Source organism: Cynara cardunculus (genome assembly GCF_001531365.2).
Source record: "Cynara cardunculus var. scolymus isolate 2C chromosome LG 3, CcrdV1, whole genome shotgun sequence".
In the NCBI taxonomy this organism is placed as follows: Eukaryota; Viridiplantae; Streptophyta; class Magnoliopsida; order Asterales; family Asteraceae; genus Cynara; species Cynara cardunculus.
Window position 1 is genome coordinate 29,219,318 of NC_037530.1, and position 24,505 is coordinate 29,243,822.

Below are 24,505 nucleotides of genomic sequence, written 5' to 3' on the forward strand. Positions count from 1 at the left end.
ATATAAAAATAATTGATATGATTAATAATAATTTTAAATAATTAAAATTATAATAGTTTTCAACTATTATTAATTAATATTTATTAATATTAGCAATAATTAATTTTTATTTACTAATAATTAATATTTATTTATGGTTAAGAGCAATAAATAATAATTAAAATTAATAAGGATTCTAATTGAAAAAGAATGATAAAAAACTTCTCATAAATTATTTCAACCTGTGTTTCAACAAGCCATCTTTATCAATCCAGATAGTAATACTTAAAATATAAGTTACTTTGAATTTACCATACAATACCAAAATGTCAAATAAATTGGTGTTAAAATAATAATAAAAAACCAATGACGAAAAGGACAACTACACCCCTATCTTGTAGGGATGGCAAAAAAAACCCGAAGCAGATGGTGAAAACCTGAAAACCGAAACTTTCGCGTCGGGTAGCGGGGACATCTTATCGAGGACGGGGCGGAGATCGGTGACAAATTCAGGGATTTTAACGGGGACGGTGATCACCGGCCCGGCCTGACCCGATATGGATATATATTAATTTTAATTTTATATATATATATATATATATATATAAAATATCCTCAACAACCCAAATAAAGCTTACGAAAAAGTGTAGTTTATTTGTCTAAAATCGTGATTTTAATAGTATGATGTTTGAATTTTTGTTTAGTTTTATATTGTAATCTAATAAATTGTTTGTAATTGGTTCGATTATGTTTGAGACATTTAAACTTACATTTTTTTAAAAATTGTAATGTACTTTTATTTGTGAAAATTAGTATATTGTAATTTTTTTTCAGATCAGTTTCGGATTCGGTTAAAACCAATGGGAATCCCCGACGGAATTCGGAACGGTTACGAAGACGGTTTTAATTATCGGTTTCAGAGACAGGATACCAATCCCCGGTCCGAACCCAACCCGTTGTCATTCCTACTACCGTGATGTCTTTGAGTGACATGTAACCAATTAATTATGCATTCGACATTTTAATCAAATGTTTCAAAACATTAGAAAGAGTATAATAATTTATAGGAATCAAAAGTAAAAAAGGACAAATATATCCCTGTCTCTCTCTCTCTCTCTCTCTCTCTCTCTCTCTCTCACACACACACACACTCCCCTTCACTTTTACTTTTTGGAGGTGTGTATCTTACTCTATTAATCCTTTCCCCATTTTTAAATTTCAGGCCCTCCATGTCTTGCTCTCTATATTTGCTTTTCTTCTTTTTTTTATTCATTTAATTAATAAGATTTAAGTTTATGAATTCAAATCTTTGGACTAATTTATATATGATTTAGAAAATTGATTGCAAATGTAATTTTCATGATGAAATGTCTTGACTCGTTAATCTATACTATATTATAATATTTGATAAAAACTTTTAAAAACTATTTTTATATATAAAGTACTGTTTATTGATTCATATTACTTAAAATTCAAGATTATAAGTAAATAATTCATAAGCATAACTTATTAAAACTCTATTCTTGAATTCTTGTAACTAACTGCAGATACGCATAACCAAGTACTGGATAAACATTTTATTTTAAATATAATAAATCTAAAATATAATTAAGATAATCATTGTGTTCTAACAGAATACTTAATTATTATCTTTTAAAAAATTATATTATTAAATCAAAAATAAATTATTTTGTTATTAAACCAAAATTAAATTATAATAATAAATAAATTGAATTAATCAAATTACAAAACAAAACAAGAATTTTTAAATAGTTAATTTGATAGTAATATTGATATTATTTTTTTTAAAATTTTTTAAGGTATATCTTCAAATTTATATTTTATTCAAAATAAAAATATTATTGTTTTCTCAAAACCACATAAAATCGTATTATAATATCAACAGGGAAAAGAATAAAACGAAACAATAAAACCGAGATATATCTCGTTGTATTACACAAGTACCCTTCTAGTTTATCTTTAAAAGACATGTTAAAATACAGATAACTATAACATATTTTAATTCATTCATTATATTTGAAAATGAACTTTTTTTCTTTTATTTCAAGTAATGCATTTTTTTTCTTGTCTACTTTAAACAACTTTTAATTTTTTTGGAAATGATAAAATTTAGATACATCATAAAATAAAATATAAATATAAATAATAATAATAATAATTTATAACATGCTGCTATTATAAAAACAAAGTAAAAACTGATTTAAGATACAATTCAATTAAGCGAAAACATAACCAAATATAATAAGGGTTGAGTTCACGTGAGACCAGCCTGTTTTCGTGAGACCCGTGAGACCATATTTTTACACGTAACCTTCACAACAAAAACACTGTGAAGATTTAAAAAAAGTCGAACCTTCACAGCAAAAATACTGTGAAGGTTTTAAAAAGTCACCTTCACAGCATTTTGCTGTGAAGTTTCAAGTGTAAAATGTTGATCTCACGGGTCTCACGAAAACAAGCTGGTCTCACATGATCCCAAGTCAATATAATAAAGTTCTTATTTTATATGTAACAAATATATAATTCTTTTTATTTCATACTCTTTTGAGCGATGACTAATAACTAATGTTTTTTTATTAAGATTGTTTATTTGAAATAACTTATATTTTTTTACAAAAGCACTTATCAATTTATTATAAGTCAAAAGAGTTTAACTTCTTCAAAAACTTTTTATTACCGGTTTGGCACCGGTATAAATTATTTATCCAAACACTCAAAAGTGATTATTACATGTGTCATATAAGTTATTTTTATAAACAATCTTAAATACCTCTAAATCCGGTCTATATGAGATCGTCTAAAAACCTGTTTATTAAACACAATAAATTTGCATACGTTAATTAAAAAAATTCCATCACATTAAATAAATAATTGAAATAAATTTGATCAGATTTTAATACATTTTATCTTAAATTTAACCACAAAAATCCAATTGATATAAATAATAGAAATTATAAACGAGGTTCCAAGAGTGGACCATCTGAGTAGATAAAACAAGTGCCTGTGTTTCCATGGTTGATGAGCTCTCTCTCTCTCTCTCTCTCTCTCATACGCCCACTGCTCTCTGTGAATTTGGCTCAAACCTCGAAGCATCATGCCTCTAAATTTGCTCATATCTTTCACCTGAAAATAAATTTGTTACAGAAATTTGGCTGTGTTTGTACATAAATTTGGTGGACCTTTGCATTTGCTGGTGGCTGCTGGTGTTTCTTCTTCTGCGCTGTGAGTTGGACTTATTTTTCTTATGTAATGTTCTTTTGATTCTTGTTAAACTTTGTTTTAGCCTTTTTATTGATGTTACTGTTAGTTGTTTCTATCTTCACTCATTTGCTGGATTTTCATTATTCTAATTTTTCGAATTCCGTTGTTAATTTCATTTCACTGATCTGTTTGCTATATTGAATGCTTAATCTAGTTTTTGTTGTTGTTGTTGTTGTTTTGCTCTGTAATAATTTCCGTTCTCGTGTAATTTACCAGCTAAGATCTGAGAAAAATCAACCGTATTGTGCAAATCTCAGCAAGTTTAGGTTCTCCGACGATGAATTTGTGTCGACCGTAGAAACTTTAAGCCTAAAATTTAGAATTTGTGAGTAGTTTTTGTTCAATCGAAACGGTTTTGGAGAAAATGTCCGCGGAGTCTATTTTCCTCCAACTCGATGATTATCTGTTACCGTGTGGTTATTGAAGGTGTTGGGCAGATTTTAACGTCGTGTATTTTGTGTTTTCATTTCTGACATCCATAAGCACTGTGTGAGTACGTTTTCTTCTTTTTTACTTTGACTTTCCGTATTGCAGGTGGGGTGGGGGGAAGTACATACTTTGTGAGCACCGAGTCCATTCATGTGTTCTTTCGCCTTATTTCTTGCTATGCTCGAGTGTTTTCTGCTGTTTTTAAGAAGTTGGTTGTTGAGTAAATATGTTTTAATGATTATGTAGAGCAGTTGTCAAATTTGATATATTTGGGATCGCAACGAAGTCATTTATGGTGGCTTTGTGATGAAAAAATAGTGCAAGAAGTCATGTGTTTAAAGTACAAATAGCATTGAGTTGCCCTTCAACCCCAAAGGTTTACCTAGTAGTAATTCACTAGGACTTGGTCCCCATGACCATTAGGTTTTGGGTTCGGATCCTATGCTATCAACTCTTTAGGAGCAACAACCCTGGACGAAAGTCCTAAAGTTTGCTTGGATCTTGTAAAGGTATCAAATAGCATGATAATTTAAAAAAAAAACATTTAGTTGCCCTTCGTTTGACAAAGCTTTATGAATATACTCCTTTTCCTTGGCACAATTAGTACATTTGTATTGATTTGTTTTTGATTATGTAGTTTGTGTAACCATGGATGCACAATCGATATTTAGTTTTTCTTCTTTGAGTTCTGTTCTGTATTAACAAGTCCGCTATTTTAAGCCTGCAACGTTGTTGAAAACTTGATGCTATATGTCATGACCTTGGTACTCATTGAAAATTCTATAATATTAGCTACCTACCTGTGTCTAAATATGTCTTTGAAAAGGACCTATGTTTGAATAAGATGTTAAAAATTAAGAATAAAAAATTAAACTACAGAATAAAAATGTCCTTTATTTGAGGACATGTGTAAAAGCTGGTTGTTAATTATAAGATTAAAGGCGGCAAAGAAGGATCTTGTCAAAGCATCATGATGAGGTTGCTTGAACTAAGATAATATTAAATTATGAAGTTGCAAAAAGATAAAAAGACAAGTTTTGCAGAAAGAAAATAAAAAAAGAAAGAAAAAATCTTGGTTGAGCATTAGACAGTTGTGTTGATCTCATCTTAATAGGCTAATTGTTTCTTGAAATAATTTAATCTTGAGAGTTAAATATAATATAACTAAAAGCCTGTTAAGTTTATCTTAGTGGTGGCTCTAATGGGGGCTCCCACTCATGGTCTTTGATGTGTATTGAAATTGTTTCCTTTGAGTTATTTATGTGTAGTAGATCTGTTGGAATGCTTGTGCAGGGGAAGGTCTCGTAATAACATGGTGAATTTGTGAAGTTAAGAAAAGTTTCTGAGTAATTGACATAATGGAATAGGCAATATTCTCAAGTATCTTGCTACATATTTTATTTTCAGTTCAACTGATTCAAGGTACTTCAATGGAGATTAGAAAGGATAATATCTTTTTTTTTTCTAACCGTGGTATCAGACATCTTTGATCTAGATACCACAGCTTTTCCTTTTGGTGGTGGGGGGTCGATTGTAGGGGTAGGATGAGGGTTACAGCACTGCTTTATATATGTGGGATTATGCAGTGGCTACCAACGGTTGTTCATTGAAGGATTATTAAGAAGGTGGAGCATTATAATACATTAATATCTTCACATACAAACCAAATCAAGCACTGTTAAAAAAACTAGCACTTTTAAATACAGATATGAATCATATTCAGTAACCTCAGTGCCAGTTGTTGAGTAAAAAAATCACCGCCTGACCGCTTAAAGAGCTGTGATGCATTTTGTTATAGTTGCTGATTTTTTTATGTTATAATTAAGTTCCCAGAGATTGCAGGTTAGCAAGAGAAAATCTTAATGTGCTTCTGTAGGATTCTGCACCTTTAGTCTAATCTCTTACCTTTCTTTAGCCCCCCTCCCCCCTTTTCTTTTTCATCGGAGTCATGTATGGTACTGTGCTGAGGCTTGCTATTATTTATCATCAAAGAAAGGATAAACCATTTATTACTTTCAGTTTTTCACTTGATGTTCTTTGGCTTTTTGTCTAGTGTTGGTGGGCCATCAAGATTTTCAAAGTCTTGAAGTCTCATCTTCAGGGAAGGAGGTCAAACATACAATAACTGAAAAATTGACGTGGTGTAAAGAGTTATTGGACAGGCCATCAAATTCTCCATTAACTCATTAGTGTGGTTTGTTGACATGTCATTCACATATAGTAAATTCAGAGGTTGAGTTGGGTTGCTGGACTAGAAAAATCACAAACTGGATGCATAACAATATGATTTGTAATCATAAGATTTTATAAAAAGCTTTTAATGCCAAATCTTTTATCATTTTTAAAAATGTCAATGTAATGTTTCTTAAATCAATGACAGGATCTATCTCCTTTTAAGGTATTTTTGTATTTATATTCCCTATCTGTGGACTGTGGCCATTGTTGATCTTTCTTGACATTTGGAAGCTGCCTCCTTTTTGAGTTAGTCAAGCGAGCATTGATTACTTACTGATGTTGTCTATACACATATAGGATGATGACATGTGCTGACTGACTTCAGCCAACACAACTTGGTGCACCATGAAATTCGTAATGAAGAAGGGATTGACATCCAGTGTGCCATTCTGTTTAAAAGGAAAATCAACCCCTTGTTTTAGGTTATTTCCAAAAGTTAAACCCGGATATGGGCCAGGCAATGCACCGGTTTATCTCAACGTGTATGACTTGACTCCCATGAATGGCTATGCTTATTGGGCTGGCTTTGGCATCTTTCATTCTGGTGTGGAAGGTAATGTTTCTCCCTTTTCAACATACATACATATATGATATATATATATACATACATATATGATATATATATATACATACATAGGGGCTGGTTCAAATACTAACCCAAACTATTGTGCAAACTATGCTAACCGATTTTGATCGTTCATTTTCTCATCAAACGGTCCTTATTAAATGAGACTACAAAAATAATCATTTAATTAATGTATTAAATGAGATGTCTATGAACAACTGTTCAAAGGGTAATTTTGTAAAAAAATCGCATCACATTGTGAACCTATATTATTCAGACGATTTCGTAACCTCCAATCAACTACGAAACTGTCAATCTATACGATCAATAGTGTATATCATTAGCGAAAAATCTGGTTCATAATATTCATCAAAACGATGGATGATTTTGGCGAAATGCATACAAGTTTGGATGTGTGAACCTAATGAACATCACACACACGCAACACTAACCCAAACTATTGTGCAAACTATGCTAACCAACATCAACCAATCATGTTTCATCTTTTAGTTAGGTTCAAATGTAACTCACATATTAATTGTAAGGGTATTTAGGTAATTTATCATTCTTATGTAACTCCCAAATATTTTAATTGGGAGTTACAATCTTAAAATATTACTAATTGATCTTCATGTAATAATGACATTAAGTTTCACGTGTGTTCATCTTACTGAATTTTACATTTATTCTTCCTATAATGGTTTTGATATTGTAAATTTGAAAAAAGTCCCTTTTGTAAATATTCCGTTATAGTCCAAGTAATATGGATAATCATAGAGTAAAACGGATCGAAGACAATGAGCATGAAAAAGCTAAAAGCGTCTATGAATACATTCGGAATTCGAATTCTGAAAGTGAAGAAAATAATCAATAAGTGCCCCAATATGAACATACGATAGCTATGAACACGCTAATGTGAACACGCCTACATTAAAGATTTGAGTTTGGGATGACAAACAATATACATTCTTCACTAAGTTTTGAATTTCAGTAAATCCACATCCTTGTTGCTCATTTTAACTATTAACTTTGTGTAATAATAGTTTTAGTTTTGAAGACTAACTACATATGGGCTGTTTATTATGTTCATTAAAGATTTGACTTCGGGATGACAAACAATATACATTCTTCACTAAGTTTTCAATTTCAGTAAATTCACATCATTGTTGCTCTTTTTAATTATCTACTTTGTGTAATAATAGTTTTAGTTTTGTTACTGTTTTATGTCATATAGCACAAATCATATCATGCTTATGTAGGGGTTGTTCATTATGTTCACTGTGCTATATTACTTGATCACACACATAGCGATTACATTTTTCATACTATGACGCATTAAGACATTTGTGCACAGACACACATATATTAACAGATATCAAATCAGCACAAATAACACAGACGTARACGTTGGGATTCGTTACTGTTTTATGTCATATTGCTGATGTTCATTAGGTTCACAAATCCAAACTTGTATGTATTTGTGAAGTGTTGCGTGTGTGTGATGTTCATTAGGTTCACACATCCAAACTTGTATGCATTTCGCCAAAATYATCCATCGTTTTGATGAATATTATGAACCAAATTTTTCTCTAATGATATACACTATTGATCGTATAGATTGGCAGTTTCGTAGTTGATTGGAGGTTACGAAATCKTYTGAATAATATAGGTTYACRATGTGATGCGATTTTTTTACAAAATTACCCTTTGAACAGTTGTTCATAGACATCTCATTTAATACATTAATTAAATGATTATTTTTGTAGTCTCATTTAATAAGGACCGTTTGATGAGAAAATGAACGATCAAGATCGGGTTAGCATAGTTTGCACAATAGTTTGGGTTAGTATTTGAACCAGCCCCTATATATATAGATATATCATTAAACGATCTTGATCGTTCATTTCTCATGATCAATTAGAGGGATCTTAAAAGATTTGTAACTCCCAAATAATTATTARRGAGTTACATAAAGGTCAAATTACAAAATGACCCTTGTATTCAATTTATAAGKTACATTTGAACATAAAGTAAAGAAAGAATGTGATTGGTTGATGTTGGTTAGTAGAGTTAACACAAAAAAATGGGTTATTATTTGAACCACCCTCTATATATATAGTGTTGTGTGTTCATGAGGATACTCCTTTCTTTTGTCTAAGTAGACAAAAACCATATATTTAAATCTGTTTTCTCTTATGCTCTTTTGCCTAATCGAGTTCAAGAATTCAAGTAAATTAATGCTGTTTTCTGATGCATTAAATTGACAGTTCATGGTGTAGAATATGCATTTGGAGCTCATGACTATCCGAGTAGTGGTGTGTTTGAGGTTGAACCTCGGCAATGCCCAGGATTCAAGTTTAGGAGGTCGATATTAATCGGGACAACATGTCTGGACCCTATCCAGGTCAGAGAGTTCATAGAACACCATGCTGCAAACTACTATGGCGACACGTATCACCTAATTGTCAAAAACTGCAACCATTTCTGCAACGACATTTGTCACAATTTAACAGGGAAGCAAATCCCAGGGTGGGTTAATCGACTTGCTAAACTCGGTAACAATTCTTCCTCTGCAATCTTCTTGCTTCCATATGCAACTCCCTCCATCCCAAAATAACTTTTCACATTTCTATTTTAGTTTGTCCCAAAATACGCAAAACTAAGTGTCCACTTTTCAATTCTGTCCTTAATTAGGAGATGAGTTATTAAGAGTAAAATTGTCATTTCATTAATTAAAAATTATAATGATTACACATTCCTAAAACCGTTTGCCTTTTTCATTGTGGACATTTATTTTGGGGCGGATGGAGTATTAAGTAGCAATGAGAATTGATTGATGTCTTCATTTGAAGGTTCGGTTTTTAGCTGTGTTCTACCGGAAGCTCTTAGAGTTTCGGCCGTGGAACATGATCCTAATTGCATACCATATGAGAACGAGAAGCAAACGCTGAGAAGTGGTAGTTTTAGTTTCCTGTCGTCAAGGCAGAGACAGTTGTCGATGTCTTCATTACTTCTGCAGTCTCCGTTAAAGGGTTGCCTACGGCCATGGGAGTTGAGACGATCCAGAACTGTGGTGCTAAACAACAGGTAAGAGACTGGATGTCGTTTTACTTTTCATTTCTTCTTTGGAAAATCTCGTAAATAAGAAGTTGTTCGATCGATTCCGTATTATTCGTTTTAATTAAAGCATTAGGTACAAAAATGGTGGTTTGTGCAGTATAAATGTTGTGAATTGGGTGTTTGGTGTTAAGTTCTACTTCTTATTGGGAGGTTGGTATTCATGTTAAATTGGCAAACCTCTTGGACCCAAACAATCTATTTGGTGAAGTTTACATACATCTTACTTTTGGATCCATATATCGAGTTTGTTTAATTTGGTACGAATTATCATATTAAATGATTAAAACTAGTATGCTACTAATCCTAACTCTCGTGCTATCATCTAATCCGATCATCATCATCATAGCAACTCTTGATTTAATCACAAGGGTAGTGCCTGATTGGTTCGAGCCTGACTTCAAAGGTTATCATCATAGCAACTCTTGATTTTGGGGGAGGAGGAGTTCTTGAGGAAGCGTAGGTTTGGATCGCACAAAAGGAAATATGGTCGAGCACGTAATTCCATACAAACCAAAAATTAGTTGAGAACTTAAATCTTTTAAGATTTAAACAAACACATTGATATGACTTGGTGAATAAGCTCTTCATACCATAAAAATATAAATAACGAACCTTTTTTTTTCTTTTGATTAACCTGGATAGCCAACCCGCTATGCGAGCCGACTAATCTTAGGACGACCACCTGACTTGCAGGTAACCCGGAGTCATTGTATTTAAACCTCTGTATGTATTCTAAAAAATGGAACCATAAAAACCAAAAGCAATCATACTTAATATGAATCCTAGACACGAAGAATGTTTTTGAAACCCAAATATAAGATTTTGAAACGGAGTAAATGGAAGAGAATATGGTAAGTTAGGGGTCCTTAAAGAGTAAGCGATTACCAGTAAGAGAAATTATCCTTGCTTACCTTATCATATAACATTCTCAGCCATCAAAATGACTTAATGATAAATGTCTAAAACCTGGTAAATGCTTACCAGGTAAGAGTCTTTTCCCTCACTTTCCGAGAAAACTCTTAGTCCTTGTTATGCCTCACTTACCAAAAAGACTCTCAGTCCTTGTTTTCTCTCACTTACAGAGAAGACTATTAGTCTATCGGGTAAGGTTTTGGTCCTTGTTATGCTCAATCGGTAAGGTAAGTGATATTGGTAAGCACTAACTCGATAAGCATTTAGTAAATGACCCCTTACTTGAAATATCCATAAAAAGAAACAAAAACTCAAAGACATAACCACAAGGGTTGTGGCATAGTGGTTGAGGCCCAGGAGGATGTGATGAAATATCCCATCTGACCTGGGTTCAATTCCAGATGTCTACAAATTGTGGTTATTAGGGTTGATGTCTTACAGTCGTAATTTATCAGCATCAATTTGGGCTTAGCCTAAGACACGCTTCCAAAAAAACCTCAAAGACATCCGGAAGAAGGGACACTACAAAGAAAAGGCGGCGGGTCTCCATGGTTTTAGTCTAGCGGGTAAAGAGGTGGTCATCTTGCAAAATGAATGAGGTATACAGATCATCTTCAATCACTACCTACCTGCTCCTCCTACTACATGTTATTTACCTCTCCATGATTCTCGTGAAAGTTGTATAGTGGGGTCGCTCCAGGCTATAGTATCATACCCTTTTTGCAGAAGAACAACTAATGGAGAAATTAGAAGACAATTGATATACATTATCTTCTACAATGTCTGAACACTCACTTATAGCTAGCTTATTTCCCTTTTATATCCCAATCTTGAGTCTTTTATTATCTTATTTTCCATTTCTTGATTTATGGAGATAAGGTTATGATTTATCTGTACTAAAGGTACGGAAGCCTAATTTAACCTTTTGGACAGACCAATTATGCTAAGACTATTTGTAGCATTAGCATATTGCTTGGGAATGAAAGCATAAACTGTGGATACATAGGGGATGAGCTAAAGACAAATTGTGGTGATTTAAAGACCACATATGGAGCCTCTTTACATATCTAATGGCTATGACACATCATTTGTTAATCTATGTCTTTTGAGGATATTAATGTAATTCTTGACATGTTGATCATTTGCCAAAGTGTTAAAGTGTAACAGTCTTAGAGATAAGCTACTTGGAATACATTAACTTGAATGATATGAGAATATACTTGAGAAATATATTTTGAAAACAAAAGGTTTGTTGATCCATATATTTTGAAGATGTCATTGCACACTTATTCTATGTCTTGGTCTTGCATAGAGATGTGCAAGTTTTAGAGACAGATCTTGTGTGTTTGTAAAGCTCAAGAGAGCCTTCCTCAAAATAGGTGGTGGAACTATTGTTGCTAACTCATTGTTGTATCATGGTCATAGCAATGGCCTGGTGGGATTTGTCTTTGTGTCTCATCAAAAGTCTTACACCCATGTTTCGTTTACGTATTTTGTTCATCTTCAATAGTGGTAACTCAAATCCAAAATATTTCTTCAAATTCAACATTTATAATCAATATTTTCATTAGACTTGTACTAAACTTTCACTTCAATCTGAACGATATTCGGTATTTTACCACTATAACTTGTAAAAAACATATTGAACCATATTGTATACTTGTTTTGGTCCCAATCATCACTATCAAGGTCTCTTCTTAGGGCAAATTTGTCAAATAGAACGCAAAAAAAGATGATGTTAATCAAATCAACGCAGGATAAAGATATAACCAAATTAAGCTTCCCACTTAAGAGGAGGCTTCTTTTTTTTCTTAATAAACAAAACTCACTATCTTGTTGCTTGATATGTGATTGTTAAGAACGAAACATATATTAACGTTTCATTCCAAAGTAATTAGTATAATCACCTAAACACCCATTTTGTTGAAAACTATGATCATCGAACCAAAGGGCCTTTGGCTTAAGAATATCCGGGTGTAACACCCTCAAATTTGGAAAGAGCGACTCATCTAAATTTTCGTTAAAGGCTAAAGTCAGTACAACATCCCTACAACTGTCATATACTTATGCAAGGATATAATAAAAATTCAAAGTCAACAATAAAAAATCTAGACCTGAATAAAACTAGATTAAGTTCGGTGTTACTATAATCCTCACCAAAAGCTGCTATCTCCAATGATACGAAAATGTCCTAAAGATTAATGTCCTCATAGTCTCTAACTAGCACTCAACTTTTCTCAAGTGTAGCTAATATCAACCCCACGAGAGGACCTGATGGTCATGCTCACAAAGAAAAAGGATTAGGCTTAACGCCTTAGTGAATTCAAGAAGTTTTTATCATAATTATACACAATAAAACTGAAAGACTACTTATTTAAATCATAAGTTCTCAAATGAAATGTCTTTATCATAAAAGCAACATATTTCCAAAAGCCACCATTTTTCATGATGAAAGCTCTAAATCAAAACACCCATTGAAAAGAAAACCCTATACTCATTCAAAACATCAACAAAGCTTGATGTTCAAATACGGGAAACATGGATAGAACTCAAGTATCTAAATCAACAAAATATGGATAATAAACGACATCAGAAACATCAAATCATGGGTACATTCTATACCCAAAAATAACATTGGAATCACATATATAGTACCATATCCAAAACACATCTTTCGGTGACGGGAGGACCCGATTCTATTGGATGTGACGCAACACAAAATTAAGCCTACACCTTTATGTTAATGAGCATCACTGCTGACCAATATTCATTAATTTAACCACTCCAGGTCTATTGTTTAATGAGTCATCAAGCTTAACCACTCCAAGTTTATTGTTTGTGTTGTCATCAAGCTCAACCACTCCAGGTCTATCACTTGTGTAGTCTTTAAGCTCAACCACTTAGGTCTATCGCTTGTGGAATCATCAAGTTTAAGCACTCCATGTCTATAGTTTGACATCTCTAGGGTACCTAGATAAGTTGTTCATCAGAAATTACAGTATCTTTGGTTAATAACCAATGTTCGACTGCAAGAGCCTACACCATGTTGCCTAGAAAGACCCAATGCCTATTTCAAGTTACAACAAGGGAATATCATCCCACTTATACCAATAAAACTGACTCTTATGTCTATGGATCCATTGCATTAAAATCTAAATTACATGACTCTAATTGAATGACCAACTCACTCAAAACATGTAATTTGCCCATAAATATATCATAACTATATATAGCTCCCAAAGCTTGACATAGAGCAAATTGAATAGGACAAATGTCCCCAAAACCCATTTGAGTCAAACCTGAGCCAATAACTCAACAGCTCAATTGAATATTCAATAAAAGACAATATAAACAAATAAAATACAAATACCCAATGTTAATACAACTTATGCTCCAAAGGGTGGGAACATTTATATTAATGATTCATAGGTTGAGCAAAATCCAAAAACACACCATAGTTTCTGGGAATCATTTCCAAATAAGCATGTACAAAGTTTTCACAAAACTACTTGAAACTGACATTGCTAGGTTAAGTTAACCTAGTTTCCAAACCCCCCATCTAGCTTCTATTGGTGAAGATTTGAGATTTACGAGCAAAACTCCCCCAAGAAACATTCTTAAGATCACCATCCAAGCAAAAGATACCAAGAGTTAACCCAAGATTCAAACTCACCAAAATACCAACAATAGATCCTAAAATACCTAAAAAGCTTACCTCTTTAAGAATCTTTAAAATTATCCACCATAGATCTTTAACTCCATGATAACCGTCCATTTGCTCTAAAAACCTTCCAAAAATGGACCCTAGTGCTCCAAAATCGTGCAAATCAAAGGAGGGAAGAAGGTAGAGAACAATGACAAACCCTAGCTCCGAAACCTTTTTTTATACTTCGAGATCTGATGGCTATCGTGCCCCGCTATTGTGACAATGTCACAATCATATGGCACAATATCCCGGATGCACCAGCTCTCGGTACATCTCATGTTATCGTGCCCGCTATCGTGTCATTATCACAATCGCATGGCACAATTGTCTAGATGACTAACCACTCGCTATCACCAATGCTATCGTGACAGATGCCACAACTGCATGGCACTATGGTCGGGATGACCATACTCTTAATACAATCAGTGCTATTGTGAAAGATGGCACAACCGCGTGGCATTATAGTCGGGATGACCATACTCTAAGTACCATCAGTGCTACTGTGACAGATGTCATAATGGCATGGCACTATAATCGGGCACGACCGGATGTCACTATCGCATGACACTATAGCCATACTCCATATTTGGTTTTTCCTTTACCGGTTCACTCGGTTTTTCCTTTACCGGTTCCCATGAGGTCAATGATTAAAACTTCAGTTGGTGAAAAAGGACGTGTGAGTTTATTTACCGTATGACATATTATATACTTCAAAAAGAACTATGATCATTGATCAAATATGAATACGATGACGGTATATCACAAAGATTTAAAGAATAATTGATGGAAATTGTTTATATGTCGTTCAACAAATTATGTTGGTTCCTCAATAAACGAAAACTCGTATCTTTTTTAAATCAGATTTATCAAGTGTTCCTAAGAACGAGTACACTAGCATTATTGGACGAACCTAAAGATTATACTTCAGAATCATATATAAAGATGGCAATTACTATCTTTTGTAGACATGGCCATCCAAGCCACCCTACATGAACCTCAACTAATTTTATAAGACCTTATGTTTAACGGTTAGCCATGGGTGCCCAAACGGTCAAACCAGTTTACGCAAACCTCTACTATTTTACAAGACCTTTAAAGTTAACAGTCAAACAAACCAGATATCGAGCAACCCATCAAGGTCGGTAATTACCATCTTCTCCATGGAACCATACATACCTACCAGGATGTTTATGGAATGAGTTAATTATCTTCATGGATTGTTTAAACAAAATTCTTTTTATACTTTGTAATAATCAATTCAAATTAGCAACACTTATGGGAATATCTTAAAGAGAGTTACTAACCTTCATCGTTGTTGGCTAAGCAGCTATGCAACTGCGGGAAGGCTGTTCCTGCTACATTTCGCCGGGGAAGAAAGAAGGAATTGAGTCCTTCCCAGATATAGAAAGCGGACCACGGGTAGATTCCTCTTCCGATTGGAGACTCGATTCCAATCGATTAAAGACTCGATTCCAATTGATTAAAGACTAGGAATGGTATTTTTAAAAAATAGAATTTAATATTATGTTATATAATTTAAAAAAAACAATAAAAATTCTTTTTCTTCTAAATAAACAGGACCAAAGGGAGTGGTTTGTTCCTCCATTTTTGTTAGACCAGGCTTCAAAGACTGAGACCACTGAAACAAACTGCTGTGAATCTACTTTCTGCTTTACTTGTTTTCTGTTATCAGTAAGTATACATTAATTAATTTAAACTAACAAACCCTTGAAAAAATAAACACCAATTTTGCTTTCTTTTTTGCTGGTCTCCTTCCACCACCTTCATTCTTCAATCTTCTTCACTGGTAGAGACCAAGGAAGCAGCACCATTTCACCAAAATCTCAGGTCTGCTCTGCTACCAGCTCATTCATACATTTTTCAAACAATTTTGCTATTATTTTCCCTTTTCTTTTCTTTCTTTCTGGCCAAATGACTAATCAATGGTCATCTTTAAGTAAACAAATCTGCACGAAAGCAAAAACAGAATGTTTCAGATGATGGATGCTTTTTAATTCAGAATGAATAATAACTTGTTGCATACCAACTAAATAGGGAACTAACTACACATCTTCAGATCAAAAACCTATCAATCAATTGTCAAAACAGTCGGCTTACCATGGACAGCTGCATGATATACTCTCTTCTCTGCCAATCCAATATCCGACATTATTAAGTTGCCCTGCACACATCACAACAACTATACGTATTCAGGCACCGTGTAATATCAACTCCCCACCTTTAACAAACTGGAAATGTTGCATATGCATCCAAACTGGAAAACAAAAGTGTATTCATCTCCTTCGCTGTATCATACCATTGAGCAAGATGTTAACTTTTTAATCTTATCTTTTTCTTTCACCAACATAAAAATCATAATCACATTGTTCTTCACCTCTGAGATGTTATGAAAGGACTTCTAATTTGGCACCGCCTACTGTACTTGTCAACGTTTGAACTGTCACTTTCCAAATAAAATGATATAATTTGACTTTAGAAGCAAAGGATCTTTATATTCAATTTCAGGTATTTCCATTAATCGGGCACACAAAATTCTCGAGAAATGTTTTAACCATTTACCAAATGTCCCAAATAACCTTCAATCACAGCAGAACAAGGGAATCCTATGGACTCCTCGATGGCATCAAATTTTTACATAGGATTTGACTATATTTATTTGGTATTTTGTATATGTTCGATTAGTATGAATATTGTAACAGGACGACTTTGTATACAATAAGGGGTTTAGAATGGTTTAGTAGTTAGTGATGGTGTTTTAGCTTTGGTTTGGTAGAAAGTGGTGCTATGCTAACATAAACTTAGTTATATATTGATACATGATAATATGATATAGATCTAGATATTATTATTGACGATTGTGTCTAGGAATGCTCAAAAAAATTGTTTCGTATGAACTATTAGAATTTTTTTGAATTCAATTTTATTTTTTATAATAAAAAAACATGTGTTTAAGGCTTTTTCTGTACTTCTTTTTGAAGTATATAATATTTATATACGGCAAATACTCACACACAGAGCTCACCTTTCGTGAAGTTTGAACCCTTGACCTCTACCGGTAACCCTTTTTTTACAAACTCCCCGAACCTATAAATTGTCAGGGCCTGAGTGTTACCATATTATAGAAGTGTTGCCACATTTCATGGGCCAGAGGGAACAATATGATGCTCTTTCAAAATTTTCAGAAAATTAGGCAACTTCAAAAGGTTTACCAAATAGTCTTATTCTAATTTATAAATAATTGTAACCTCTTGTAATGAAATGCATTACACCAAGAAATAAGTAATTAATATGGCATTGGCTGGTAACTGAAATGAATAAATAAGCATACCTCACGAGCCATCAATCTCCGAACATTTTCTGCATAGAGTTTTGGATTGTCCTTTTCTTCTTGTGAAGGGTAATAAAGCGGTAACCTCAACACTGTAATATTATTAACAAATTGACACAGTAGCAAAATAACATGACGTACCTGCAAGTGGAACATGGATCAGAATTATTGGTGAAAAGAGCCATTCATCACGTGTGGAATAATAAGGCTCACCTAATATACTACAAATTTGCTCAAGACGGGAGCCTTTTGAACTTCCTACAGAAGAGTGACAAACATGGGAAAATGCATATCTCAGATAAAATCCCATGTATCTGAAGACCGAGAGTGAAACTAGAAGTGGATGTGTCAATCTTTTTTCTATTCACTGCCCATATGTCCGTTTTATGCTTTACTTCATGACTTGTGATAGTGATTTCGGTAAACAGCTTCCCAGTTAAGCAAGGAAACCATGTGATTGGTTGGCTAATCAAACATAGAAGCAAAACTATTTATTCAACTAATCACACAAATCTCCATCATTTTTGGATCCTATATATCAAAACAATAGAAAGAATATACCATCACAACAAGATAATGACTCAAAAATTCTCCTTTTTCCATGTTGATTGACACTCACCCCAGATATGGTATCCCATGCTGGGCTAAATCTCCGATATGGATATCTCAAAATAACAGGAAGAACAGGAGCTTTAGACAAAAATGCACCAGTTTTAAATGGAAGTATATAATCCCCATTTGTAGTAGTCCCTTCTGTATAAACACAATAAAGCAAATTAAACAACCCAAAAAAGCAAATTTGGAGAGGTAACCATATCGAAATAAATTATTACAGGTGAACAGAAGATTACTCACCAACATTTGGTTAAACAAGCAACAGAAAATCACTAAAGAAGGTGCATGCAATATGAATTGACACTTGACAATCTGTTCCTTTTTTTGGGACTGATTCTTAGAGTCATAGTCAAAGCTAATTCAGTTATCAGTAGCAAATCATTACACCCCAATTGCAATTTGAAATGATAGTCCGCAAATAAAGCAAATGATAACTTTTTAATTGGAGAATGTGAGAAATCAAGTTCCCCTTTTTTAAGTTTTAAATCTTTTCATCCCCACTTCTGCACAAAAGAAGTGCTACAATTTCACCATTAAATGAAATTTTCAAACCTTTAGTTTATAAGTCAGCCATAGAGTAGAGATGCTCATGCATGCAGTGTACTCCTCCAGAGTTGATGCAAGTCTTAAATGTGAATCGGTGAAATAGAAGTACTTTCTTCAAGACTCATGGAGGAAAAGAAGTAACAAGGTACAAGCAAAAAGAAAACAAAAACAAGTATACCACCCCATCCAAACCAAAAAATAGATTGAAACATAATTATAAAAAAAATAATGGGTAAAAAAGATGATGTTAACAAAATTCTAAAGTCAAAGCCTGTTTGTCAAACTTTGTGTAAACAAAAAAAGAGAAATGGAACAAAAGAGAAGAAAGTAAAGACAGCCACCCAAGGCTCATTGAAAACCACCACTTAAAATGCAAGGGAGATAACCATGTACGCAATTAGAAATTACAAGGGCCAAAACAAGTGAGAAAAAAGAACAATGATAACCTGGAAAAAGCATCATCATGGGTGCAGACTTATCCTGAAGCGATTCTTGAATTCTATCATTCACAAGACCTGCAAGCAACAACTCAAAATGCAACATGTATTGCATTAAAAGAAATATACTTCTTGTTAAATCATGAAGAAAAGATAGGTAGTCACTATACATGCAAAGAATCTCTGCTACATATAGATATTGAAACACTACATCTGGACTTGTACCCCCAAACTTTCACCATTGACCCTCTCTTACCTGTTTGACAAAGGCAGTATCATTTTCTTAACTAATTTATAAGCATGTATGAACAGAAAGGTGATGGGTACAAGTGTATAATACGACTAGTAATTGATTGGGGATGAGCAAATTTATAGATGTGTACAAGGTGTATACAGAGGTGTCGCCACATGAGCAAATTTAGAGAAGAGAGATCTCTAAATTTCTACTTCTAGTTAAAAGTTAAACAACTTTATGGTACAACAGCAACCAGAAAAACAGTGAACATAGAAGAAATTCTCTCTTATTGTATGTATTTTCTTCCTTTAATCATGAGCTTACATCTTATTTATAGTGTACAAGAGCTGACCAACTCAAGCTTAACCACCCTGCTAACCAACTTAACAGAACGCACATGTGACACCAACTAAAAATTTGCACATGTGGCAACACCTCTGCATGCATATCTCTAACATCCCCCACAAACGAAACAACCAGAAAAATGTGCAGCTAGGAACTCATATGAGCAAATCGAGCAGAAGTTAAGTCCGTTAGTCAAAATGTCAGCTAGCTAACAAACCATAGGTACATAACGAACATGTAAGGTCTTGAACAGGACCATGTCGCGTATAAAGTGCAAGTCTATCTCAATATGCTTAGTGCATTGATGCAACACCGGATTGACGGCAAGATAAATGGTTCCCAAGTTAACATGTTTTCTACTAGACATGTTAATTATCAACTCAGCAAACAAGCAAAGATAAAAATCCATAATATTGGTACAGTTCTTAAAATGATATAAAAACAAAGCATGTGAACCAGTAATGTTGCATCAGATATATAATACCTGAAACACCCTTGAATTCTGATGATTTTGACTCCCGTTCAACATATACACAACCAAGGCACTTGCTGAAAACAGAAAAAGTAAATGCAACGCAATGACATGTTAAATTGGTGCAAACTAAAAAAAATTAAAAGAAAAGGATAATTTTAATAAAGGGGAGGGGTAATAATACATAAAATAAAGCCAGTAAAAGTGCTTACGCCGCATAAGGATAAATCATAAGCTACTTGATATTATATATACAAAACTTGGAAGATATTCTAACTGATATATCTCATAGCACTAGTTAGTACACCAAACCAACATATAGTGTCAATTGTCAATTGTGAAGGAACAAAACTAACAGACAGATAAAGCCTTGCGTTTAGACCTCTCTAAAATTATGCAGAGAAGCAACAAATTCCATAAAGTAACTAATTTATCATGTATGGCTACAATATGTTCAGCCATCTATTGGCAGTATAACACAGCAGCACCCCCATTTATAACTTAAAATTTGACACTTCCAAAAGTTTCTTCAGATCACATCCTCTGTAAAATTTTGAAACAATCTGCAACAGTAAAACTATTGGCTAAAAACTTGAAAATTTGAGTTGCCAAAAATTTAAAGTGTTTAATTTCCATTCATGAACAACATGCAAAATTCAGAAAACTCAATACACATGTTATCCATCAATATAAGGTTATCAAGAACTGATGCAACCTGATACCCACCCTCCACACCACCACACCACCAAGCGGAGGACAGAAGTATATGCGTCAGACCGGATGCGAACGACATATGCTAAACAGAACAAATTCCTTAAAATTTATGCTTACAAGTAAAAGGGCGGCCAATGAGCCATTTTTCTACTACACTTCTTTTTCTTATTAAACTTTTTTTGAATTTATTTTCATCCTGATAGACCAGCTCTTTGTTTTCTTACCACATTTTGAAATAGATTATAAGCTTGTTTCAATAGGGAATCACGACCCAAAAAACCCATAGATGGACACTTCAGAAATAAACTAAACTAAATCCCACATAGAGGAAGGATCTAGTGGGTAGATTGTATGCAGGTCTTGCCTCTACCCGATGGAGTAGAGAGGTTGTTTCCATGAAGACCCCCGACTTGCAAAACAAAAATTAAAAGGAAGTACGATTCAAGCAAGCAGGCTACAGAGGAGACTACGTGCAAGGAAGAAAAGAGTACAATAAACAGAAAATGCATCAGAAATGAATGTGAGAAAAATAGGTTGTAACAAGTAAGGAAACACAAAGCACAATAGTAGCAAATCTTGGTACAGGAAGAAAAGCCAAGACTAGTGTACAGCAAATGCACATTCTAGAAATAGAAAACAGCTAGAAAGTTTGGTTAACATATACAAATAAATCACAATTCACAGCAAGAAACAATATATTGCAGACCATATGGTTAGGTTTTTAAACGTACATAAAACAGATGGCAGTTTTCGCAGCAAGGTCTCATGCATCGTGATTTATGTGAAGCAGGGAATGGAAGGGAAAAAAGAGGTGGAAAAGGAAGAAAAATGGTGAAGGAAGAAGCCATGTCCACAGGCTAGAGATCAGAAGCTTGCACATGATGAAAATGCAATTTCTACAAAGCATAAGGGATTGTTACATAGCTATTTTAGGATGAACGCCAAACTAACTCGAGGTTAGACAAGTTACAAATTACTAGAAACTTTGATATATAATATGAATTAAAAAAGAAATTGCTCCTAAAATATCTTGCTCAAATCGTGATTTGAATTTCTAAATTCCCATAATTGTTAGCTACATTACACTCAACTTTATCTAAAGAGAGACCCAGGTGGACCAGCTCCAGGCATTGCAACAGTTTAGGAGGGAGTCTCTGTGCGTATACTTTCCCTTGAATTTTGCAAAAAGAGCGTTCATTGCTCAAACCATGACCTTAAACTTTCTCCAAGTCCTTACCCTCTTACATACAGCTTTATATACAATTATAGAAGTCAAACTTCCAATAGGTTTCCAATCATTCTGTTCTTGTGGTTATCCACATTCTATTCCCAAGACAAGAATATGCATCATGTGCCTTCCCTTTTGTTGCTTTAATCACCATAATTGAACACCTAAATGTGAAAATCAAAAAAGGAGCACAACCAGATTTAAGTAGCATGACAGGATACGGATCAAATAATAGACCAGGAGAAATTTTACATTCAACACCCCTTGAATCTGACCAAGTAAAAGAAATATCATTTTTTTTTAAATGAACATCTCTCATCAACTGGAAATTGTCTTCTTTCATATAGAAAAAGAGTTTCACTGTACAAGACAGTCTAAAGTCATATTATATGCATCAGAGTAAATCACAACTCAAACCAACCTGATAAGGCCAACGAGAGGAAGTTTGCTCACTGATCTCTTCAGCAATGATATCAAACAGATAGTAGGAACATGTCAGCTATATCACCCAACAAATATAAATATAATTTCAATTCTGGTTCAAACAATAGACAAACCTTGGCGACAAAGCTCGGAAATGAAGAAGACATATGGTACAAAATATCGATATGTGAAACATGATTTGATATAATCGCTCCAGGTCTTTCACATTCCTCAGATTCACCATTCTCGTCCAACTGGCCATCAAAAGGAACAATTAATTCATATGCTTATTTGTTCACAAATATGCGAAGGACAGGATCATCAGGACAGTAACATAAAAAAAATAATGATCACATCAATAAGCTGATTTTACAGATGTGACAAACCAACATGGCAACATATAACACTACAGCATTATTCGAGATCATAAAGCATGTTTCTTCTACTGAACCAATTTTTGGCACTTTTTGCTCCAAATTTTAGAACTTGCAAATGGTCTTCTCACACTAGTTTAATTTCAGGATATTCAAGCTTGTTGCTTTTCCTGCTAAAACAAATAGTTCTTACATTATTCTCAATGGAAAAGTATTCAAATATCCCCAATTCCCCACAATGAAAGGAGGTAGGAGAAATGGTTATGAACAAAATGCATGTATGCATGGTATAATTACATACAATGAAGTTCCAAATCACTATTCTTCTTTCTATTTCTCATATGACCACCATAGCTTAGAGTTAGTAAGATGTTCCAGTGATGATTATATATACTCTTTGGAGTAGCTCCTGTTGCATAATTCTTAAATGAAAGGGTATAATATATTTAGTAACATGAATAACGTAAGCTTGATATCAAGTACTCTATTACGGCACAAGGAAATTTAATTGATGATTCACTCTGCATTGTCTACCTTAACAAGTAGCAGAATACAAACTGTTCATACAAATTCACTCGGATAAATAAGTAGAAAAATAAAGCTACCTCATCGTTGAATTTGCTGTCGAGGTCCGGATTCCTATAAGTCTCCGTGATCCAATAAAACCCTAATACAAAAAGCAACGACCTTGAAAGAACCCTTCCAACCCAATAAATAGTCCTTCTCCTCCACCCGCCCATATGTGCGTAATCCTCCTGTTCATCCTCCCGGTTCGGCACCAAAAACAGAGTACAAGCCCTGCAAATCAAGTAATAGAGCACAACAACCAACGTAGCCAACACCATACGCAGCGGAAAGAGGGTGATCAGTGCAATCCCTAAAAGAAGCTTCTGGGTCCAAGGTAGCTTCCCACGTCCCATGGTGCCATACACATCACGTCGGACATAGGCGGCATATTTCTTCTCAAGCTCTTCAATGTCTGGCTGGGGTGTGGATGTGTCATCGGTAGTGATGGGTTTGGAGGAGTGGAGGAGGGGGAGATCATCTTTAATGGGACCGTCTTCAAGATTGGAATCACAATGTAGGGAATGGGGTTCTGATGACAAGCCATTGAGTTCTGAATCCATGGAAACCCTAAAGGATGTTGATATGGCTTTCTATGCCATCTGTTTGATCAAATGGGTGAAAGAAAGAATGGAGATTATCAGATCAGGGGGGTTGATGATGATGTGAATGTGATGGTGGTGCTCAGAATATTTTTCTGTTTGCTCCCACGATAAACACTTTATTTACTATTTGCTCCCGCTATCAGACTCACTTCATTGCCATGGCAGAGAATTGGGAATTTTTGAGTTTTGTGATGTAGGACCATGTGTTCAAAGGTTCACGTTATTCAAAAATATGTTAATTTCTTAAATGTTTTTCAAAATGTCCATGTTATCAAAAACAAAGTATACCTTTTATGTTTACTTTCTTAGATCGCTACTTATGCGTCAAGAAATTTCGCTACCTTGAGACAGTTAGAGTTACTGACGGTAT

General features: G+C 34.0%; 2 protein-coding genes across 4 annotated transcripts; one reads left to right on the forward strand and one right to left on the reverse strand.

The window, feature by feature from the left end:
- Positions 1-2,971: 2,971 nt before the first annotated feature.
- On the forward strand, positions 2,972-9,778 carry LOC112509705 (deSI-like protein At4g17486). 2 transcript variants are annotated; one of them, XM_025114802.1, is made up of 4 exons: positions 2,972-3,222; positions 6,223-6,478; positions 8,758-9,045; positions 9,343-9,778. In XM_025114802.1, the coding sequence occupies exons 2-4, from the start codon at positions 6,271-6,273 to the stop codon at positions 9,579-9,581; spliced, it is 735 nt and encodes a 244-aa protein (XP_024970570.1). In that variant the 5' UTR covers positions 2,972-3,222; positions 6,223-6,270; the 3' UTR covers positions 9,582-9,778. The 2 variants fall into 2 exon arrangements, with proteins under 2 accessions (XP_024970570.1, XP_024970571.1); XM_025114803.1 differs by having other exon boundaries at positions 2,976-3,246.
- Positions 9,779-15,813: 6,035 nt separating this feature from the next.
- Positions 15,814-24,222, reverse strand: LOC112509641 (lysophospholipid acyltransferase LPEAT1-like). Of its 2 annotated transcripts, XM_025114708.1 has the most exons (9): positions 23,572-24,222; positions 22,727-22,846; positions 22,591-22,628; positions 20,240-20,304; positions 19,185-19,253; positions 18,197-18,330; positions 17,578-17,718; positions 16,347-16,410; positions 15,814-16,195 (listed from the first exon to the last, which is right to left on the reverse strand). In XM_025114708.1, the coding sequence occupies exons 1-9, from the start codon at positions 24,091-24,093 to the stop codon at positions 16,182-16,184; spliced, it is 1,167 nt and encodes a 388-aa protein (XP_024970476.1). In that variant the 5' UTR covers positions 24,094-24,222; the 3' UTR covers positions 15,814-16,181. The 2 variants fall into 2 exon arrangements, with proteins under 2 accessions (XP_024970476.1, XP_024970477.1); XM_025114709.1 differs by lacking the exons at positions 15,814-16,195; positions 16,347-16,410 and adding an exon at positions 17,260-17,333.
- Positions 24,223-24,505: the final 283 nt, after the last annotated feature.

What these genes read in the sequence shown, in the direction of transcription:
- LOC112509705 (XM_025114802.1), top strand. Translation starts at nt 6,271, where the DNA reads ATGAAATTCGTAATGAAGAAGGGATTGACATCCAGTGTGCCATTCTGT. An exon ending in CTTTCATTCTGGTGTGGAAG is followed by an intron (nt 6,479 to 8,757) that starts GTAATGTTTCTC and finishes TTAAATTGACAG; the next exon opens with TTCATGGTGTAGAATATGCA. An exon ending in TAATCGACTTGCTAAACTCG is followed by an intron (nt 9,046 to 9,342) that starts GTAACAATTCTT and finishes CTTCATTTGAAG; the next exon opens with GTTCGGTTTTTAGCTGTGTT.
- LOC112509641 (XM_025114708.1), bottom strand. Translation starts at nt 24,093, where the DNA reads ATGGATTCAGAACTCAATGGCTTGTCATCAGAACCCCATTCCCTACAT. An exon ending in AGAATTCAAGGGTGTTTCAG is followed by an intron (nt 19,254 to 20,239) that starts GTATTATATATC and finishes TGTTGCTTGCAG; the next exon opens with GTCTTGTGAATGATAGAATT. An exon ending in GGAGATTGATGGCTCGTGAG is followed by an intron (nt 16,411 to 17,577) that starts GTATGCTTATTT and finishes TGATGTGTGCAG; the next exon opens with GGCAACTTAATAATGTCGGA.